This window comes from Apis mellifera, linkage group LG14 (assembly GCF_003254395.2).
Source record: "Apis mellifera strain DH4 linkage group LG14, Amel_HAv3.1, whole genome shotgun sequence".
Lineage (NCBI taxonomy): Eukaryota > Metazoa > Arthropoda > Insecta > Hymenoptera > Apidae > Apis > Apis mellifera.
The window spans coordinates 9828622-9845921 of record NC_037651.1 but is presented as its reverse complement, the minus strand read 5'-3'; the positions used below and the strand labels follow the sequence as shown (position 1 = coordinate 9845921).

General features: G+C 46.2%; 1 protein-coding gene across 2 annotated transcripts; it reads right to left on the bottom strand.

Moving 5' to 3' along the window:
- Positions 1 to 466: 466 nt before the first annotated feature.
- Positions 467 to 17138, bottom strand: LOC552724 (zinc finger CCCH domain-containing protein 13). Of its 2 annotated transcripts, none has more exons than XM_625099.6 (8): positions 16807 to 17138; positions 9131 to 9177; positions 7087 to 7220; positions 6515 to 6745; positions 4081 to 4793; positions 3825 to 4018; positions 3134 to 3302; positions 467 to 2989 (listed from the first exon to the last, which is right to left on the bottom strand). In XM_625099.6, the coding sequence occupies exons 2-8, from the start codon at positions 9165 to 9167 to the stop codon at positions 1363 to 1365; spliced, it is 3105 nt and encodes a 1034-aa protein (XP_625102.3). In that variant the 5' UTR covers positions 9168 to 9177; positions 16807 to 17138; the 3' UTR covers positions 467 to 1362. The 2 variants fall into 2 exon arrangements, with proteins under 2 accessions (XP_625102.3, XP_006565810.2); XM_006565747.3 differs by having other exon boundaries at positions 9131 to 9174; positions 16807 to 17120.
- Between the last annotated feature and the right edge of the window lie 162 nt (positions 17139 to 17300).

Here is a 17300-nt window from a genome sequence, read left to right as displayed (position 1 = left end):
GTGAGAATTAATTTTAATTTTTCGTGAATTTGATTCTGATTCGAATGATTCTGATTTGTCAAAATTTAATAAAAGAAATGTATAAAGTCTAAATCCAATTGTATACAAAATAAATTTCTAAGAATTATTTCAATTTTTCTGATTCTGATTTGTCAAAATTTAATAAGAGAAATGTATAAAGTCAATCTAGATATCTAAATCCAGTTGTGTATGAGAAAATAAATTTCTGAGAATTAATTTTAATTTTTCGCGAGTCTGATTCTGATTTGTCAAAATTTAATAAAAGAAACGTATAAAGTCAATCTAAATTCAGTTGTGTGCAAGCGAGAAAATAAATTTCTGAGAATTAATTTCAATTTTTCGCGAGTCTGATTCAAGCGAGAAAGAAGAAAGAAGAAAAGTTTCTTTCCGCAAAGTATCAAGTTCGTGTGAGGATATCAAATAGATTTGTATATGTATATATATATATTTTTTTCCATTCTTTAATATTCGTCAAGGCTGGTATAATTTACAATATATCAAAGGTAAAATGCATACTCGAGAAAACTTATTCGCTACTAAAAAATATCGGGGAAAAAAAAAAAAAAAAAAAAAGAAATCGAGACGACGAATGTGCTTTTAATAAAGGAAATTGTTTACACACGCGCTTAAGAGTAATAATTTAAACAGAAAGAAAGAGCGATAAAATTAGACGCATAATCGTGCGCATATTTACAATAGGTTTTTTTTAGCCGAAAGTAGAAACAAATTACATTTACGACGAATTTTTACAATTTTTCGGATCGAAGTTTCGTTTCGTTCAGTAGTTGTATTCGATTGGAATTGATGGTGATGATGTAAATACAATTATCGAAAAAGTCTCGAAAAAGGGAAGGTCTCGAATTTGAAATCGTTTCTAATTCTAAGAGATTCACCTGTCTCGGAGATTGATTACTTTTCTTAGACAAGCTGTTGCTCGATCTTGTTTCACGTACAACTACTCAAAAGTAGTTTCTCATATTCGTTTTCTACTTTCAAGTTTCTCAAATCTAAACTAACCGCTTTCCTAACCTGTCCCTTCGCGTGAAAGACATCGAAAAGTTTGACCTAAAGGGTCTAAATAAAATTGTGCTCCTTTGCGTCCCTTCCCCTCGGAAAGGGAAGTCAATTTTTCTCTCTTTTTTTTTTTGTTTTCTAAAACTCGACTCTCCTTCGATCGATCGATCGAATCGAATCGAATCGAATCGTATTCCAAGCGAATTTCGCCCGCGTTCACGAAATTGTTCGCCAAAATAGAAGATCGATCTCTCCTAATCTCTCCCTTCCCCCCCTCCCCCCCTATTCCATTCCCTCTTCGTTGGAAATCGGTGTTTTTCTCCCTTTTCAGTAGCCGGTGTAATCCTGCCATGACAATCCTCCCCTCTGCGGCCTGTACTGCGTCCCCCCTATTTGAATCGTCTCGGGTGTCCTGTAATACACGGCTCTTAACCTGTCGTTGCCGCCCGCGTCGACCGCCGATAAGTATTGAGGATTGGGGACGAAGGATTTCTGGTGTTGGTGGTCGGAAATCACGGGCCTGGAAACTTTGTAGTTACTTTCGGACGATTGGAGGATCGCGTCCCTGCCTAACTGCCTGTGGAGAGGAAGGACGAAGCCGCTGGGCAGGCTGGTCTCCTGGTTCAACGTGGGCGTCAACGCGTCGTTCAGGGTGACGTCGTACTCGCTCTCAGGGATGTCCTGCAACCGATGGGTCACCTCGTTCAACCTTTGCTTCACCTTGCTGAAACTTTGGGGCCCGGTCGGATTCTCCTGGATCTCCTCCTGGTTCTTGAAACCGTACACAGGATTCTCGCTCCCCGGACTCGCGACGCGGCCCCCCTTGCCGCGGTACGACTGCACGCTGCTTTGCGCTGGACTCGAGAACTCCTCCGCGGCCCATCCTCCGCCCAACCCCTCCTCGAACGCGCCAACGCCGCCCTCCTGCTGCCCCTTCGGCCCTCTCGCGAGTCCGTCGTCCGCGGATCTCAAGCCATCCTCCCCTCGATGCGTCTTCTCCTGCGTCCCCGGCCTCCGCATCTGACCACCTCTCGCCACCAAGTCGTACTGAGATCCGTGCTCGTCCCGGATCTCCGTCTCCACCTTCTTGTACCCGACGTTCTCCTTCTCTCTGGATTCCAATTCACGGGGGCTCTCCTCCGCAGTCTGATGGTGCACGTGGTAATTTCTTCCTCTTTCCTGCGCTGTCCTCTCGCTGCTCTTCTCCTCCTCCTCCTCCTCCTCTTGCTCCTCCATCAGCCGTTTAGGCGCGGCCGCTTTCGCGCCGACTGGAGATAATCCCCGGGGATTGGGATTACCACCCCTGGACGGGAGGAAGGGTCGTTTGACTACGCGAATAGTGGCGCGCGGCGGTGGCGAGGGAGGATCCTCGGCCTCGTCGTAATATTCCTCCTGCGAGTACTCCTCCATCGACACCTGATACCTGTCGCCTCGTTTCGCGTCGAGGTAATCCGATTGCTGGCCGGCTCGAGCGTCGACCGATCCTCGCAGCGTCTCGCCCTGCGCCGATTTCTCGACAATCGCGCTCGAGACGGATTCCGTCCTACGAGGCGGTGGTTGCTCGGGCGAGCAAGTGGTGGTTGTGGTGGTGGAGGAGGTGGTGGTGGTCGTGGTGCTGGTCGTGGAAGGGGCGGTGGAGGAAGCGGTTGTTCGATCGTAGTTGCGATCTCGAACTCTGGACGGTGAACTCTCGCCGATCCCTTCCTGCGTGTCCTTCGATCTCGACTCCTTCGATCTCGAGCGATCTTCCTTGTCGATGGGCGGTCGATGGCCGACCCTTTCCTGCTTCTCGCCCTCCTGCCCCCTCCCTCGATCCTTCCCACGGTCGAGGAGCGACCGATCCCTGCCGCGCTCCACCACGCCTCGATCTCGATCCCGATCGTAGTACCGATCCCTCGACCGATCCGGGTGTTTCCTCGGCCGCAACTCGTCCTCGTCGTCCCGATATCGCGATCTGGAAAAGAGAATGGAAGGAGGAAAGATCGGAGGATGATTCGGTTCTCGACGATGTCGAGAACGTCGCAATACGAGTGAGGAGAGATTGGATCGGTCGATAGAGATTGATAGAATTGTGTATTGCGTACGTACGTTGCCTTACCTGAAGGGTCGGCCTCTGTCTCTCTCATCGTAGAAATCCCTGTCCCTATCCCTGTCTCTGTACGACGACGGCCTTCTTCTCAACGGCCTTCGAATAGGCCTCACATCCTCCAACTCGTCCTCGTAATAGTCATCCTCCGCGATGTCCACCGGCCTTCTTCGAGGCTCCTCTGTAAAACAAGAGTGTTAGCTCTTGTCTCTTATTTCTCGCTCGATCAATTTCTTACAGCTAACTTGAAATGATTTCAAAGTTAAACGAATCAACGTGTGATACTTTTTGATACGTTGTTTTGCACGATATTTTAATAATAATGTAATTGGCAAGATGAGTTTGTCAATATCGCGATAAATACTCTAATATCCACTGTCTATTATTCTTATTTTTCATTCATTCAATATTTTCCTTCTCTCTATTATCAATTAATATAACGTGTTCTCGTCGTATATTTTTCCCTTGCCATATCTCTATCATCAAATTCTTAATGAACGAATCAACGAAAGAATCGAGTTCTATCCTCCATTTAATTCGAGATAACGAAAAACTAACTCGACAGCATATCATTCCACGCATTTTGTAAGATTACAAACAGCTTAAGAATCTCTATTTTAAAAGGATGAAACATGAATATCGTTCAAATCCAAGAGTCGCCAACTCTCAAAGGGTTGACGAAACAGGTGGCAAAATGGCGTACCGGTCGATTGCACGGCCGTAGTTTTGTAAGCGTATTTATCCTGCTCGGAGAGCGGGACCGGCCTACGAATCTTGGGCGGCGTTCTTGGTCTCGCGTAGAGCGAGGTTGCGGGTGCGGCGGGTTTCACCAACAACCCGTCCGAGCTCCCTCCACCCGCCGAGACGGGATCCTTGTCCTCGTAATCGTCTCTATATCTGCAAAAACGAAATTTAACAACCGTGCAAAAAGAGAGAGAGAGAAAAGAAGGAAAGCTTACCTTTTATCGACGGGATATCGACGATCATCGGCGTCCCTGAGCCTCGACTCGATCCGTCTCTCGTCCAACTCCGGGTCCTCCACCTCCCTGGACACTGACGATCTCGACCCCTGCTCTGGATCCCTCGACCTTACCCTCGAATCCTCCTCCTGGAAAGGCGGATCCCTCCCCCTGGCTGGCTCTCTCCTGTTGTTCCTGGCCGGGTATCGGTCCCTCTCGTCCCTGGGCGCGCCACCCTCCCTCGACCTGGGCGAGTCCCTGTCCCGAAACTCGCGCTCCCTCACGAACTCGCGATCCCTGTTCCTGTACTTCCGATCGTCGTAATCGTACTCGTCCCTCCCGTAACCACCCCTTGGCCGGGTGTAATCGTCGTCGTAGTACTCCTCGTCGTAGTAATCGTACACGGGCGGCCGCCTCCTGAACGGCCTCCTCCTCCTGGGAAGGTCCCTCGGCGATTGGCGGCCGCCGGCCGCTGCCGTCACCGGTGGCAACGCGGTCGTGGTGCTGGTCGTAGTGGTGGTGGTCGTCGAGGTCGTGGACGTGGTGGAGGTCGTGGTCGCTTTGTACAGGGCGTCGTTCCTGTGCCAGTACTTCCTCGAATTCGCGCAATCCACCTCGGACACGAAGTGGCAGATGAACGTCTTTTGGTCGAAGGCGGTGAAATTGGCGCACAGGAAGTCGTATCGGGTGCCGAACAGGCAGTGGTGGTACACCTTGGGTAGAAAGGGTGGAATTTAGAACAGTGGAGTAAATTTTTGGGGGGCGAATTTAACGCGGGTAAGTAAATGGCACGCTTTTCTTCGACTCGAGCCAGCTTTCACGCGAGTAGAAGATCACGCGAACGTGGATCACACGTTTCTCCGTAAAAGTATCCGCACGATTGTCTGGGTATGGCTCTGCTCGGATAGTGGAATCATTCGGAGCACGTCCTCGTTCGTACTCGTTTCGTTTCTCGAAATCTTATCATTTTCTTTTCTTCGAAGGTCCTCGTTCTCTTTCCACGCGATCGTTAATTTTCGAATCTATTTCATTTCGTGTCCAAGTTTCACCAGCTTTTGCTAAGTTTATTGGAAAGTCGTTTCTAAATCGCAGGAAGCGAGGAGAATTCGCTTGGAATATCGTTCGAAAAAATCGCGTCCCTGTTTCCAAGCAACATCGCGGATCCTATTGCTCAACTTTGGTAGGTAAATGTCAAACGTACTCGTTGCTTGGTCACGAGTTCGCCGACTCTTTGCAACCGCGAAAACGGGATTATTTCGAGTTCGATGAAGCGAGAACCCGCGAATTTCTTTCGAAACGTTTCCGCCCAAGATTTCGGATCCTCCGACCACAACTTCTTTCTTTTTGCGATAAATTTTCACTTTTTAACCACGTCATTTTCTGAAAGCCGGTTATCCGGCCACGGGCGGATCGTTGCTCCACACCGGGGGCCGAGCGAGGCGAATCCGCCTTTGAGACATTTGCATAACAATGGCCCATTCGTTCGGTAGCTAAAACAATCGATAAGAAAACGTCGGAAAGGGATACTTTGCAATCGCTTTCACAATCCCAAGATCGTGAATCTTTGAAACGGTCAGGGACGGGAAGCGTATCGGACCGCGAAAAACTCTCCAGTCCTTTTTTTTCTTTTCTTTTTCTTTCCTCTTCTTTTTTCTTCGAGATCGAATCGAAAGAAAATTTACATCTCCCTCCGCGACGGAGAAGATGGAGAGCGTTATGGACGGTTGACGATACGATAATCGATAAGAAAATCTTTCCTCGGGCATTCGTCCAGATGACACCGACTTTCCTTTTCGCCAGATCGATCGAATACCCCGCTTTTACTCTCTCGATCGCGTTTTCTTTCTTTGCGACTTGAAAAAGAAGAAAAAAAGAGACTTATTTATTTATTTATCGCGCGAAGAGATTTATCGGCGGCGAGCGGCGAATGGCGGTGGAAGCGAATTACCTCGAGAAACTGGGCCTTATTAGACCGCGTCTAAAAAAGGTTCGCGTCGTGATCGCACAGTGTCACGGAACAAGCGGTTTTCCACAATCGTGCATCTTCTTTCTCCCCTCCCCTCTCCTCATTTTCATTTTTTTTTATTTATTTCGCTCGAAGGTCTCTCGAAACGAAGAGACACGAGCAGGAATAAATTTTTGCTTAATTATGCGAATCGACTGTCATGAATGCAAACTATATATATATATATATACATATACACATATATATATAGAAAAAGAGCGCGCGCGTCTCTCTTGGAAACATTAAAGGCATCTTTAAGCGGACGGTATCCTTCGATGCGTTATTTAAAGAAAGAGAAAGTCTACCAATTTTCATCGCCAAGAATAACTAAGCAATCGGTACGTTCGTCAACCGATGGAATAATTACGAATACTAATAAAGCATACATATACTACTTCTTCTTCTTCTTCTTCTTCTTCATCTTCTCACCTGGCATTTGTGCGGCACGCTCGCGTAAAATCCATCGTGGAGGCCGTCGCATTTGAAGTCGATGTCCTCGGGTATGCTGTTGTAGAACGGGTAATCGCTCAGGTTGTAGCCGTTCAACTCGCGGGGCAAATTCGGGTCCCAGATGTAGTCGATCTGCGGGATACCTGTGAGGACGTGGCCGCTGGTCGCGTTCGCCTCCCCGCCAGCCGCCACGGTTGCGGTGGTGGTCGCCTGGAGGAAAATTGAATTGAAGGGAACAAGGGGAGTGAAAGAATAGAATCGATTTCTTTTCGATTCCGAGTACGGGTCGGTCGAGATGAGCTCGCCTCGTTGGAGGATGATGTCACCGTGTTTCTATAGTTTCTATGCGAAGGTGAACTTGTTACAGCCTGCGTGTATATACAGTTACAAGATGGATGGATCGTTAATTAATTTCGATACGATCGGTTGAAAGGAGAAGATGAGTTTATCCTTAGTTTATTACGACGCGCGATAAAATGTTGGCTGGCTGGATACATCCAGTAATAGTTGCATCATCTCCCGAATCGAGGCGTTAATTGTTCGAAGCGTACCTCAACATCCTCGTTCTCGCTCCTCTGGCTCTCCTCTGTGGTGGTCGTTGTCGTGGTCGTCGACGTGGTGGCGATCTTGAATTTCGGCCTGGTTGCCTTACGTTCGGCCGAGATCGCGTTTGCCAGCAGGATTCCTGCAAATTGTGCGGGCCAATGAAACCATCTTTCCTTTCTTTTTCGAATTTCCAAGATACATTGATACATTGAATCGAACGAGAAAAAAGTTGAGCGAGTCGAGAGGCTTGTGGAGGCAAATGGTAAATAATCAAAGGTACGCATCTCCGCGCGGGTTGCGCAAGCCGAGAGGAGGAGGAGGAGGAGAAGAAGAAGAAGAAGAAGCGTCGGCGTTGCAAAACCCGCGCATGAGAAGAGCAGCAGGGAGAGGAGTTCTCGGTCCTAGTTTGTGTTGCAATTTTGTGTCGCGGTGAACAGGTGAACGCGTTTGGTTGGGCAATTGTTTTCAAGCGGATCAAGGCTGTCTATCGATCGTTCGCGAGAATTATTTTTCGAGAATTATTATTCGATGAACCTCTTCACCATCCTTTTTCCCCCTTTTTTTCTTTTCTTTCCTCTTTCATCCGTAACGGCACTCTCGTTAATGAACTTGAATTATCGGCGGATCTTTACAGGACGAGCAATCTCTAATTAAATCGAACCGGTTCAAGGTCGGTGGATGGACGAGAAAATCGAACACGTCTCGTGTAACTCGTCGAAGGAAAAAGAAAAAAATACTTTCCTCTCCGATTTTTCCCCTCCCCTTTCGGAACAGTTGTCACGATTTCGGTGTGGGGGTATCTTTACGATCTCCCCCCTCTAGAAGGAGGAGAAGCGGATGTCCTCGATGATGGAAAACGCGTATATAACGGGATATCGTGGTTTTCCAATCGAGAAGGGGAGGGGAGGGGGATCGATGCAACCGAGCAGTGTATAAAAATGAATTATGGGAACGAGAGTGCTCGCATTCCGTTTGTGGGAAATGGTTCCAATCTGGTCACACCTCCTCCCCTCGCGTTTTCGTGACGAATCGATTGCTTCGTTCGAATGGGAATGGCTCGACATTCTCGTTAAAAAGAAGAAGAAGAAAAAAAGGGAGGGGCGCGACGAAATGCACGGGTATGTGTCAAAGATTTTCTTTCTTTCTTTCTTTCTTTCTTCCTTCCTTTTTTTTCGATCCCCCGTGGTATTGGGACAGGAGTGCAAGGTACCGTATCGTTCGATAGCTTTCAAACAAGTTTTCGAAGGCCTCGAAGGACTGTCTCTCTCGGTGCGAGAAACGAATAGTCGTCGAACGGGTGAAAATGTCAGAAACCCACATTCGTATTGCTCGATTCTCTGTTAATATTCCTTCCGAACGATCTTTATCTTTCGTCGAAGCAAAAATTCTTGGGAAGCTGCAAGTGTTCGAATGCGTCTCTCTCTCTCTTTCTCTCTCTTCGTGAGTTTCGAAATGTGGAGAATTTTGGAGCTTGCCTTGTCGCAACAGGACAAAGGAAACGGGCTTGTTGATATGCACACCGGTATCCAGTACCTTCGTGGAATCTTTCGGTCAAGCTCTTTCGCGCGTCACGCGTATCTGATTTGCCGTTATGAATACGAAACGTGGTGTTTTTCCATGCACGTATATATATATATATATATATATATATATATATATATATATATATATATATACGTATGTTCACAGATTCGATCGTGAAAGAAGAAGAAAAAGAGAGAGGAGAGAAAAAAAAAATCGATCCGCCAACGGAGAGAACGAGAGAACAACGGTGTGAACGAACCTTGAACGACATCGACGCGAAACTCTCGCAATGGAAGGTCGACCGCTGTCTTCGGCATTCCTCTCCGGATATGGAGAGTCCAAAAATACCAAGGACACTTTTGTTCCCGGCGCAACGAATCGGAAGCGTACGTAAACCTGTACGCATACGTGTTAAGTATGCGAAAACTAAATCGAGTTAACCAGGGGCGAGATGAGTTAGAATCGATCGAGTTTCTCGAGTTTGATTTTGTGTAACGTGCAGCTACTATACCGTGCTGTACTTACCGTACAGAGCGAGCAGAAGCCACCTTTTCTCCCGCATGTTGGCGCTACTGTAACACACAAGAAAAATGTCTCCGATTAATCCTATCCTCGTGAATCTCGCGAAAGTTTTTCGTGCGCGGCGTGGAATTTCCACTCATAAAAGAGGGTTGAAAATTGATTAGGATGTGTCGTATAGATTCGATATTGAGTTGTACGTAGCATAATCGAGGCAATAGCTCCGCGTTGGAACGTAGACCGGTACAGGCGCTTGAGCATATGGGAACGGTTAGGGAACTTTCTCTGTGCTGTCACCACTGCTAACCATATAATGCAAGGATAATGTAGGTGTTATATAAATGCACGATCACGTAATACCGGGTGTGACTTTGTCGTCACTGCTATGCACGCTACTTTTAATAATAATTATAAAACAAAGAGAATTTTCCCTCTCTCCAATATCCTACATTGCTCCGTTGATAAATCGAAATATATTTTCGACGAAAGTATCGACCGAGTTAACTGAAATCAACGTAATATATTTATATGGAATCGTACTCGTTTCGATACGTCGTCGGACAACAGATTGGACGGAAATAGGTGAAAGTAATCCGCCGATAAGATTCGCGTTTCGATTATTCAACGATTGATTGTTCTTATTGTTGGTTTATCGTCTTCGAAGGAGAAAGAAAAGAATGTATCAACGATTATCGACCGATACGGATTTATCAGTTAAAGAAAAGAAGAGAAAAGGAAAGAAAAAAAAAATGTAGACCAATCGCGGGATATTTTCGCATTAATTAAGCGCTCCAGTTCGCAGACGGATCGTTATCGTTCGTGTAAAAGCGTGGTGGAAAAAGGAGAGAGGATATATACCTGCTCTCTGCCCCTTTCCGCAAAATGGAAGCATGGAATAGCGCGTTGTTCGATTACACAAGTCTCGCGATTGCTTTCTTTACTACGTGTCACGACGACGAATGTACGCGAGTTCCCAGGCGTGCTGGGAAATTTTAGCCGTTTCATTCGGAAGAAGAAGTCACGATTACGCGATCGCGTTTAACGCGCTCGTTTCCTTCGCCATTTTAGAAACTGCCGTTAATACTCTATTCTTCTCTATAGCTCGACGCTCGACCAATCCTCGCTTCTTCCAATCCACCGAGTAAATTGTTATTTCACGCGAGGCGACTACATTTTTCGACGGCTACTGCGAATACTTCTCCTCCCACGGTGGTAGAGATTCCTCTTTTATCGAGTCGCGCGTTCAACGACGCGACACTCGTAACGTTACCTTACGGTAAATTACGTTATGTTACGACACACGTAACGGTCAACCCGCGACCGCTAAAGGTCACCGGAAGTAAATAGCTAGCTAGCACGACTAGTTGCCCGATCAATTCGACTTCTCGAAACAACTGGTAACCTTTTAACCGTTTCTTTTTTTTCTTTTTTCCCCCAAAGCGACGACACGAGATGAACCTTCTCCTCCTCGAACCTTTTAAAACAACTTTTCCTTCTTTTCGTTGGATTTGGAGAGACAATTATACGTTTCTTTTCGAGGGAGAGGAGAGGGATGGAATAATTGGAATCGGGTCAGAGAAAAACTTACAAATATATACAACGCGTAGCGCTTGTTGCTTCTCTCGAGACATTTCTGATATTTTTTTTTTTTTTTTTTAAGATTAAACAGTTCGCAGAAGGCGTGGTTAGAAAACCCGATAGCCTTCAAAACCCGTACGAGTTGGCAGCAAGCTTTCATTTCCTCGTGCTTGCTGTTCTTTCGTCGCCTATCTGTCGAATAAATACATACGTTATCGAGTGAATCGCGTTGCGAAGAAGCTGCGTACTCCTCGCTTCGATCGAGCGACAAGTTTCCACGCATTTTTTTTCCCCTCCCTCTCTTCTTTCTCAATCCGAGTGGGATGCTCGCCGGTGCTCAATCGTAATAACAATAATCGCGCTCAAAAATGGAACGTGAGAATGTGACGTTCTCCCATTTCGATCCCGATTATCTCTCCGAAAACTCGTCGAACGAAACCTCGAATCGTCGAGTGAAAAAAGTCCTGACCAACAAGCCAGCCAAACTTCGAATAGATTCCATCCTCGTCTCGATCGTCTGTTTTTGTCCACGGCGCGTGTTTACCTCCTCGCGAATTCGTACATCCTCATTGGCCGACCGTTGGCCGGCTTATCTGCGTCGCTCGCCTCGTCTGACGCAACGAAACGGGCGAGGTCAAGGCATAACGCTCGATCCTGAGAAAGAAAGGTGGCGGCGCGATATTTTTCCCGTTTCGAATGCTTGCCACTACTACTACCGCTGCTATTATTATTATTATTATTATTACTACTCGATGGACAGGGAATGAGCGCCACTGTGTGGGCATTCAACGTAAACCCATCTTCTTCTCTCGATCGTTAAACACTCGTCGCAGGATAGGATATATAGATAGGACGTAATTACGCGTGGCAAATGGAGACGATTGCGGTCGCACTATCAAATGCACACTCCTCTTTGCCACTTTCAATTAAAATCGCGACGCGATTATGATTATTTCTGGTGGATAATGAGACAGACCGCGAATGCGGGTTTCCTTCGCGCCTGTCTCATCCTTCCCGTGTCGTTTTTAGAGAGAAGGATCGTGTACATGTATAGAAAGTGGCGGCGCGCGCCAATAGCGTGTTTGCTCGCAGTTTGCGCGATATGGAACTGCGCGCGCTGTATCGCCTTTGATTCGAACAGCTGTCGCAACGGGAGGCAAACATTTTTGCGGAACCGACATCCGTGTGAATCTCTCGCTCCTCTTTCGATCAGCGGACCTTGAAAGCTTGGGGGAATATCTTCTATTCTAAGGCGTATCCTATTCGGACGCATAAAAAACGCGAAGGTGCGACTTAATGCCGACTGGTTTTTCGTGTCAAGGTGCCAGAATTATCTCTCGGATTGGTCGCGTGCTAATAATGTTGACAAAAGGTGACAGCACGCGAGACTTTTTAACGCGCGGAAAGCAATCGTCGAATCGAGCAAACAAGCCGTTTTGATTGAAATTTTGAAACCGTCGGCGAGTAACCTCGATAACTACGATCCTTCGATTATTATTCGCTCGTCGCGTCGCGATAATCTGCGTCGCGCGATGGTCTCCCCCTCCCCTTCTCCCTCCCCCTCCTGCTCTGTGCTTCCCTCTATACGTAAACACAGGGCTCGAAAGAGTTTGGTGAAAATGGCCGACTTATGTAATCGCTCATTCATCGAACATGCCTCTTGAATAATTCTAAATCCGCGAGTTTCCCCGCCACGTTGAGTTCGTTCAACCTGAGCGATCGAGAGACGGGGAGAGTGTTGGAATCGAAATAAACTCGAAAATTTTTTCGGAGAGGAGAGGAGAGAGAGCCGGCTTCGGGTATAAACAATTTCACTCTCCGCCATGATGGATAAAATTTATGTAAAAATTAGTGTCAATAAATTTTACATTTTTATCGGCGCATTGTATAAGCTTACGGTAAAGCGACGGTAAAGCGAGAGAAAAGAAGGCCTCTTTCGAATTCTTTTTTCGACGGGAAACGGCGTAAGAGTAGGAGGTTGGCCCGAAATTAAGAAGAACAGGAGAATAAAGCCTGGCATAAAGACGTATGTTTCTTTCTTCCGTTCGCGGTTAATCGGTGCTCGTTCGACAAACGATCCAGAATCCAATTTCACCATCGTTTCGGGGAAAATTTTGTAACCGGGATCGGCGATAATTCCTTCGAAACGGCAAGAAAGTGATCGGCGAGGAGGAAACGGAATGTTGCCGGAATCGGAAATTGTATCTTCCTTTCTGCTTCCTCCACGAATAAATCCGTTTCTTGAGAGGAAGAGATTTTCGTAATTAGCGCAATTAATGTGTCGTGAAGCCGCACTGCCGCAAGGAGTAATTATTACGAGAACCGATCCAGAATCGTACGAGAAATGTCTTTTTTTTTTTTTTACGATTGCTTCCTACTCGTGTAAATTACAACTTATACTTTACACGGTTTTTACGATAGTGGTGAATCCGAAATTGACGATTCGGGATTGCTAAGAAGAAGCGTGTAGTTTTCGAAGCATGATTTTCTTCGTTCGAGCGTTGCTTCGTTTTCTAAAATTGTCTCTGCTTGCTTTCATTTGAATTTCACGATCTCACTCGGGGTCTCTCGCCATCGGTTTCGCCACCGATGTTTGCTCTCTGTGTCTCCAAGTATAAGTTCATCTGAACGGGGAACGGAATCGTCTGAAATTCGATTCATCGGTGCAGATCGCATCATCGAAAGTAGACATCGCGCAATATCCACGCGTGCCTCGCGTAGAACACCTCTGACACACTTTATTTCGTTTCGAAAGCGGCGATGGTCAAATTTCGCTTTATCCTAAGGCGAGGAATAGCGATTAAAAGGAACCTGTTCATTTCATTCTCGCGATAAATAATTTATCACGCCGAATTTGTATATTTTATTCGTCTCTTCTCGCTTAAATTTTTCCCTCCGATACGCGCGATTATTTTTTCTTTTTGACATCGGGACGGGATTCAAACCGGTTGTTTGAAGCAAAAAAAAAAAAAAAAAAAAAAAAATATAAAGCAAAGTTTCAAGCAAGAAATATCTAACGCCGTCGTCCGTCGTTATTGTTCGAGGAAAAAGAATTTCGAAACCCACTCGTCTCGTACGGTAGAAAAGTCAATAAATTCTAATGTCGCGTTATTGGACACGGATAGTGACGGTTCGTTAGTCGTACCGATGATATTCATTTACGAGAAAACCGTTCGGGAAAGGAGTACTGGTCGAGGTACGACCTCGAGCGACCGCAAATATAACGCAAAGCCCTTGAAAATTATCGTACCGTTGATCTTTCGAAAACTAAAGATGGGATACATAAGAAAGGAGGAGTGGGGGAAGAGGCAGAGTTGGCCGTTAACCCGTTGAAAAAGTAAAAAACTGTGGTTAAAAATTTCGAATAAAATTAACCGATCTCTTGTTAAAACGCTTCAATGACATTTATTCGTATCTATTATACCCGTTAATTTCCAATTATTATTATTATTATTATTATTACATTTCGAAAGACGATTAACTTATCCAAGTGAGTTTACTCGTCACTTGGACTATTAAATTTTGCCATTTGCCGTGGAGAGGGCAGTAGCGTCGCTAGTCCGTCTCTATCTATATGGTTCAGAGAGTGCGCGAAAATATTGTGGGCGAATCGGCGATCGAAACGATTAAAGTGTCTATTCCGACCGTTCGATTACGAGCGACCAGCTCGTTTATTTTTCCGACGGCGTATAGCGGGAGAAAGCAGACCGCGGCCGGACGACGCTTGTTCTCTCGTGTCGTAACGTGGCTCGTTCGAGAGCTCGCGCTCCCGATATTGTTTATTGTAAAACATCTGGCAAAGTATCGGTCGAAACGTGTCAAAACAGTGCCGCGAAAGCGTGGCACGTGGATTACGTAAAGCGCGGCGATTAGAGTTATTGCATTGCTTTATGCGCGATCACCTTTGTGCTGGGATTCCAGGAATTGTAATTATAGGTTAGGAAGACGGGAGGGTATTTCGTATTTTTAGAGGAATAGAAGAAGGAAAGAAAGAAGTTTCGTTTTTTTTCGAGCTCGACTTTCCTCGAGCTCGTGATTCCGAGTTGTCGCGTCCGAGGCTTTCACGTCTCTCCGTATCTTTTTTTTTCTTTTTTCTCTTTTTAACCAACGGTTTCTCTTCTTTCGGTAGCGAAACAATAATTGATTCCATTTGACGCTCGATTAGGTGATTCGATCGAGGATAACGAGCGAGCAAGAAGCGTTTTCCGGAGCGTTTAATATCCTTCCCGAGATTGTATCGAATTGGAGAGGATATTCGGCGGGTACGACGCGAGTAATTAGGTCTAGCGTTTAGCGTCTGGTTTAAGCGGTGCTCGAGCAGAATAGGTTCGCTTTCAAGCGTGTGTGTTTAGAATCGGACACGGAATCCGACGGTGATCGAAAGTGAACGTGGACGACGACGTTAGAATGCAACAAGGAGGAAGGAGAGAGAACGAAAGGGGAGACGCCGAAAGAGAGGGAGAGAGTGGAGGCACTGTCGAGGTTACGGAAAACCGCGAGATTAATCGACAACCGATACCGCCGTTCACGAGCAGAGTTTCGTTCATTGGATCGGATAATAAGAAATCGGTAACTCGAAATTAATTGGCGTACGAGCCGATTCGATTATATCAAAATTATCCTCGTTTCTTTACCGACGCGGTGTCGTAACTCGTCGGAGGAAACGTTACACTTGTTGGCGATAAACGAGTATAGTGCATACACGTTTCGCGTATATACGATTCGAATAGGCGTTCAGAATCTCGCGGCAATCTCGAATGGAAACTCGAGATTATCCTTCTATTCCATCGTGGAAACGAGACAGCGTGAAAATGTATTTTATTCGCGCGAGATCAATCGGTGGATTATTACTCGTATGTAAAGAATACGCGTTTCAATCGTATTTTTCGTGGCGTGTTTTCTCGACGCGTGGCGCCGATTCGCGTGCGCGCTTATTACCCTCGACACGTGCACAGTGGCCGTGCGTATTTCCTGAAACGAAATTCCGCTCGTTAACTTTGATCTACGATGAGCGAGAATGGAAATTCGATTTTCCGCGTTCCGATTACGATTCCCGCTGAAATCGTAAAAATACGATCAAACTCGCGTAACATGTTGCAATATATATATCGCGATATATATATATTTTTCTTTCTTTCTTTTTCCCTTTCACCTTATTTAGACAACCTCGATGGAGACGGCAAGCGTAGGCGTACTTTTTCTCTCGAAGGAAGGAAAGAAAAAGAAAGGAAAGTCGAGTGGACGATAAATTGGAGAAGAGATAGAACCAGTTCGCTTTCGTCGTCACATCCGAAGGTGTGAAAGAAAGAAAGAAAAAAAAATAAATAAATAAAAAGGAGAGGATGGCCGGCGAAAGTTTTGCTGCCTTTATCTTGCTCCGATGAAACTATCGATATTCAACGATTCGATCGTCCTTTCACGATTTCAATGTGTTTATCCGCCTTTTCGCGGTGCGTCGCTCGAATTCCATCACGGTATCGATCACGAGAGGAGAGATCATTTTCGAGGCGCTTAAGCTGTTTTCTCCTCTTACGAAAATAATACGTTTAAATACCAGAACATTGCGTTAGAGTTGAAATCTCTTTTTCCTTTTCTTTGTTTTTTTTTTTTTTTTTTTTCTTTTTCAACTATATCGGGCGGAATGAGTCGGTCGGAGCTCGGTTTCACTAGCCGCGAGGTACGGCTCACGTGGAGGGATTGTCGCAAGAAAATGCTGACATTCTGGCCGCGGGCAGAAGCCGACCACCTCTGTCGCTCGAATAAAACACTGTGATTATCGCCGCTTAAGTAATTTCAAATTTCATCCGTCTCGTCTCGTCTTCGTCTTCGAATTCGATGGTAGAAAAAGGAGGCAACGGGTATATAAATAGCGAAGGAAATTTGCCCACTACTTTCGCCACTACGTTCAATCTCTTCTAAATTCTCGTATCGTAACAACGAACGAGGATAATCGAATCGAAACTTCTTCTTCTTCTTTTTTAAATCATCCTCGATTTGACGAACGATCTCTCGAAACTTTCGCGAAAAGTTTTCCATTTCACGGTTCGCGATAAAAGAATTATACGTTTCTTCGAGAAAAAGGAAAGGAAAGAAAATGCACAAACCTGTCTCTCGGCTCCGTTGATAATTTTTCGTTAATCCCTCATGAAAACACGGTCTTCACATCGAGGCGCACTCCAACTGTATATACTTATACTTGTCACACCTTGTACACCGCGCGGCTCTACTTCTTCTCTGCCAGCGAACGATCTTGAGAAAGCACGAGACGGGCGAGGGATGGATCGATTTGGATGATTTTGATTTATGGAGATTTTCGTGCGAGGAAATTTTCGGCGGGGAGAAAAGAGCGCGTTTCGTTGAGGTTGAGGGCAAGACCGCGTCCGGTCCGGCCAGAAGACTGCGCGATGGAAGTGGAAAAGCCAGCGGCAGGAGCGTTGTGCTCCGGCCAGCGTCGTCTGGTCGAGCTTTCTACGACCGGGAGGATAATGCCGGGGTGGGGGGGCTTGGACGGACATAGGCGCCTTCCCCGCATTGGCGTAGCTCTCGTCGAAAAAAGGTTCCCCACCGAGAGAGCGAAAGGTTGGCGAGCAGCACCTGC

Excerpts from the sequence above, each read along its gene's own strand:
- LOC552724 (XM_625099.6), bottom strand. The coding sequence starts at position 9,167 with ATGCGGGAGAAAAGGTGGCTTCTGCTCGCTCTGTACG. Across the intron at positions 3,303-3,824 it reads TACGGCCGTGCAATCGACCG|AGGAGCCTCGAAGAAGGCCG; the intron begins GTACGCCATTTT and ends CTTGTTTTACAG. Across the intron at positions 2,990-3,133 it reads GACAGAGGCCGACCCTTCAG|ATCGCGATATCGGGACGACG; the intron begins GTAAGGCAACGT and ends TCTCTTTTCCAG.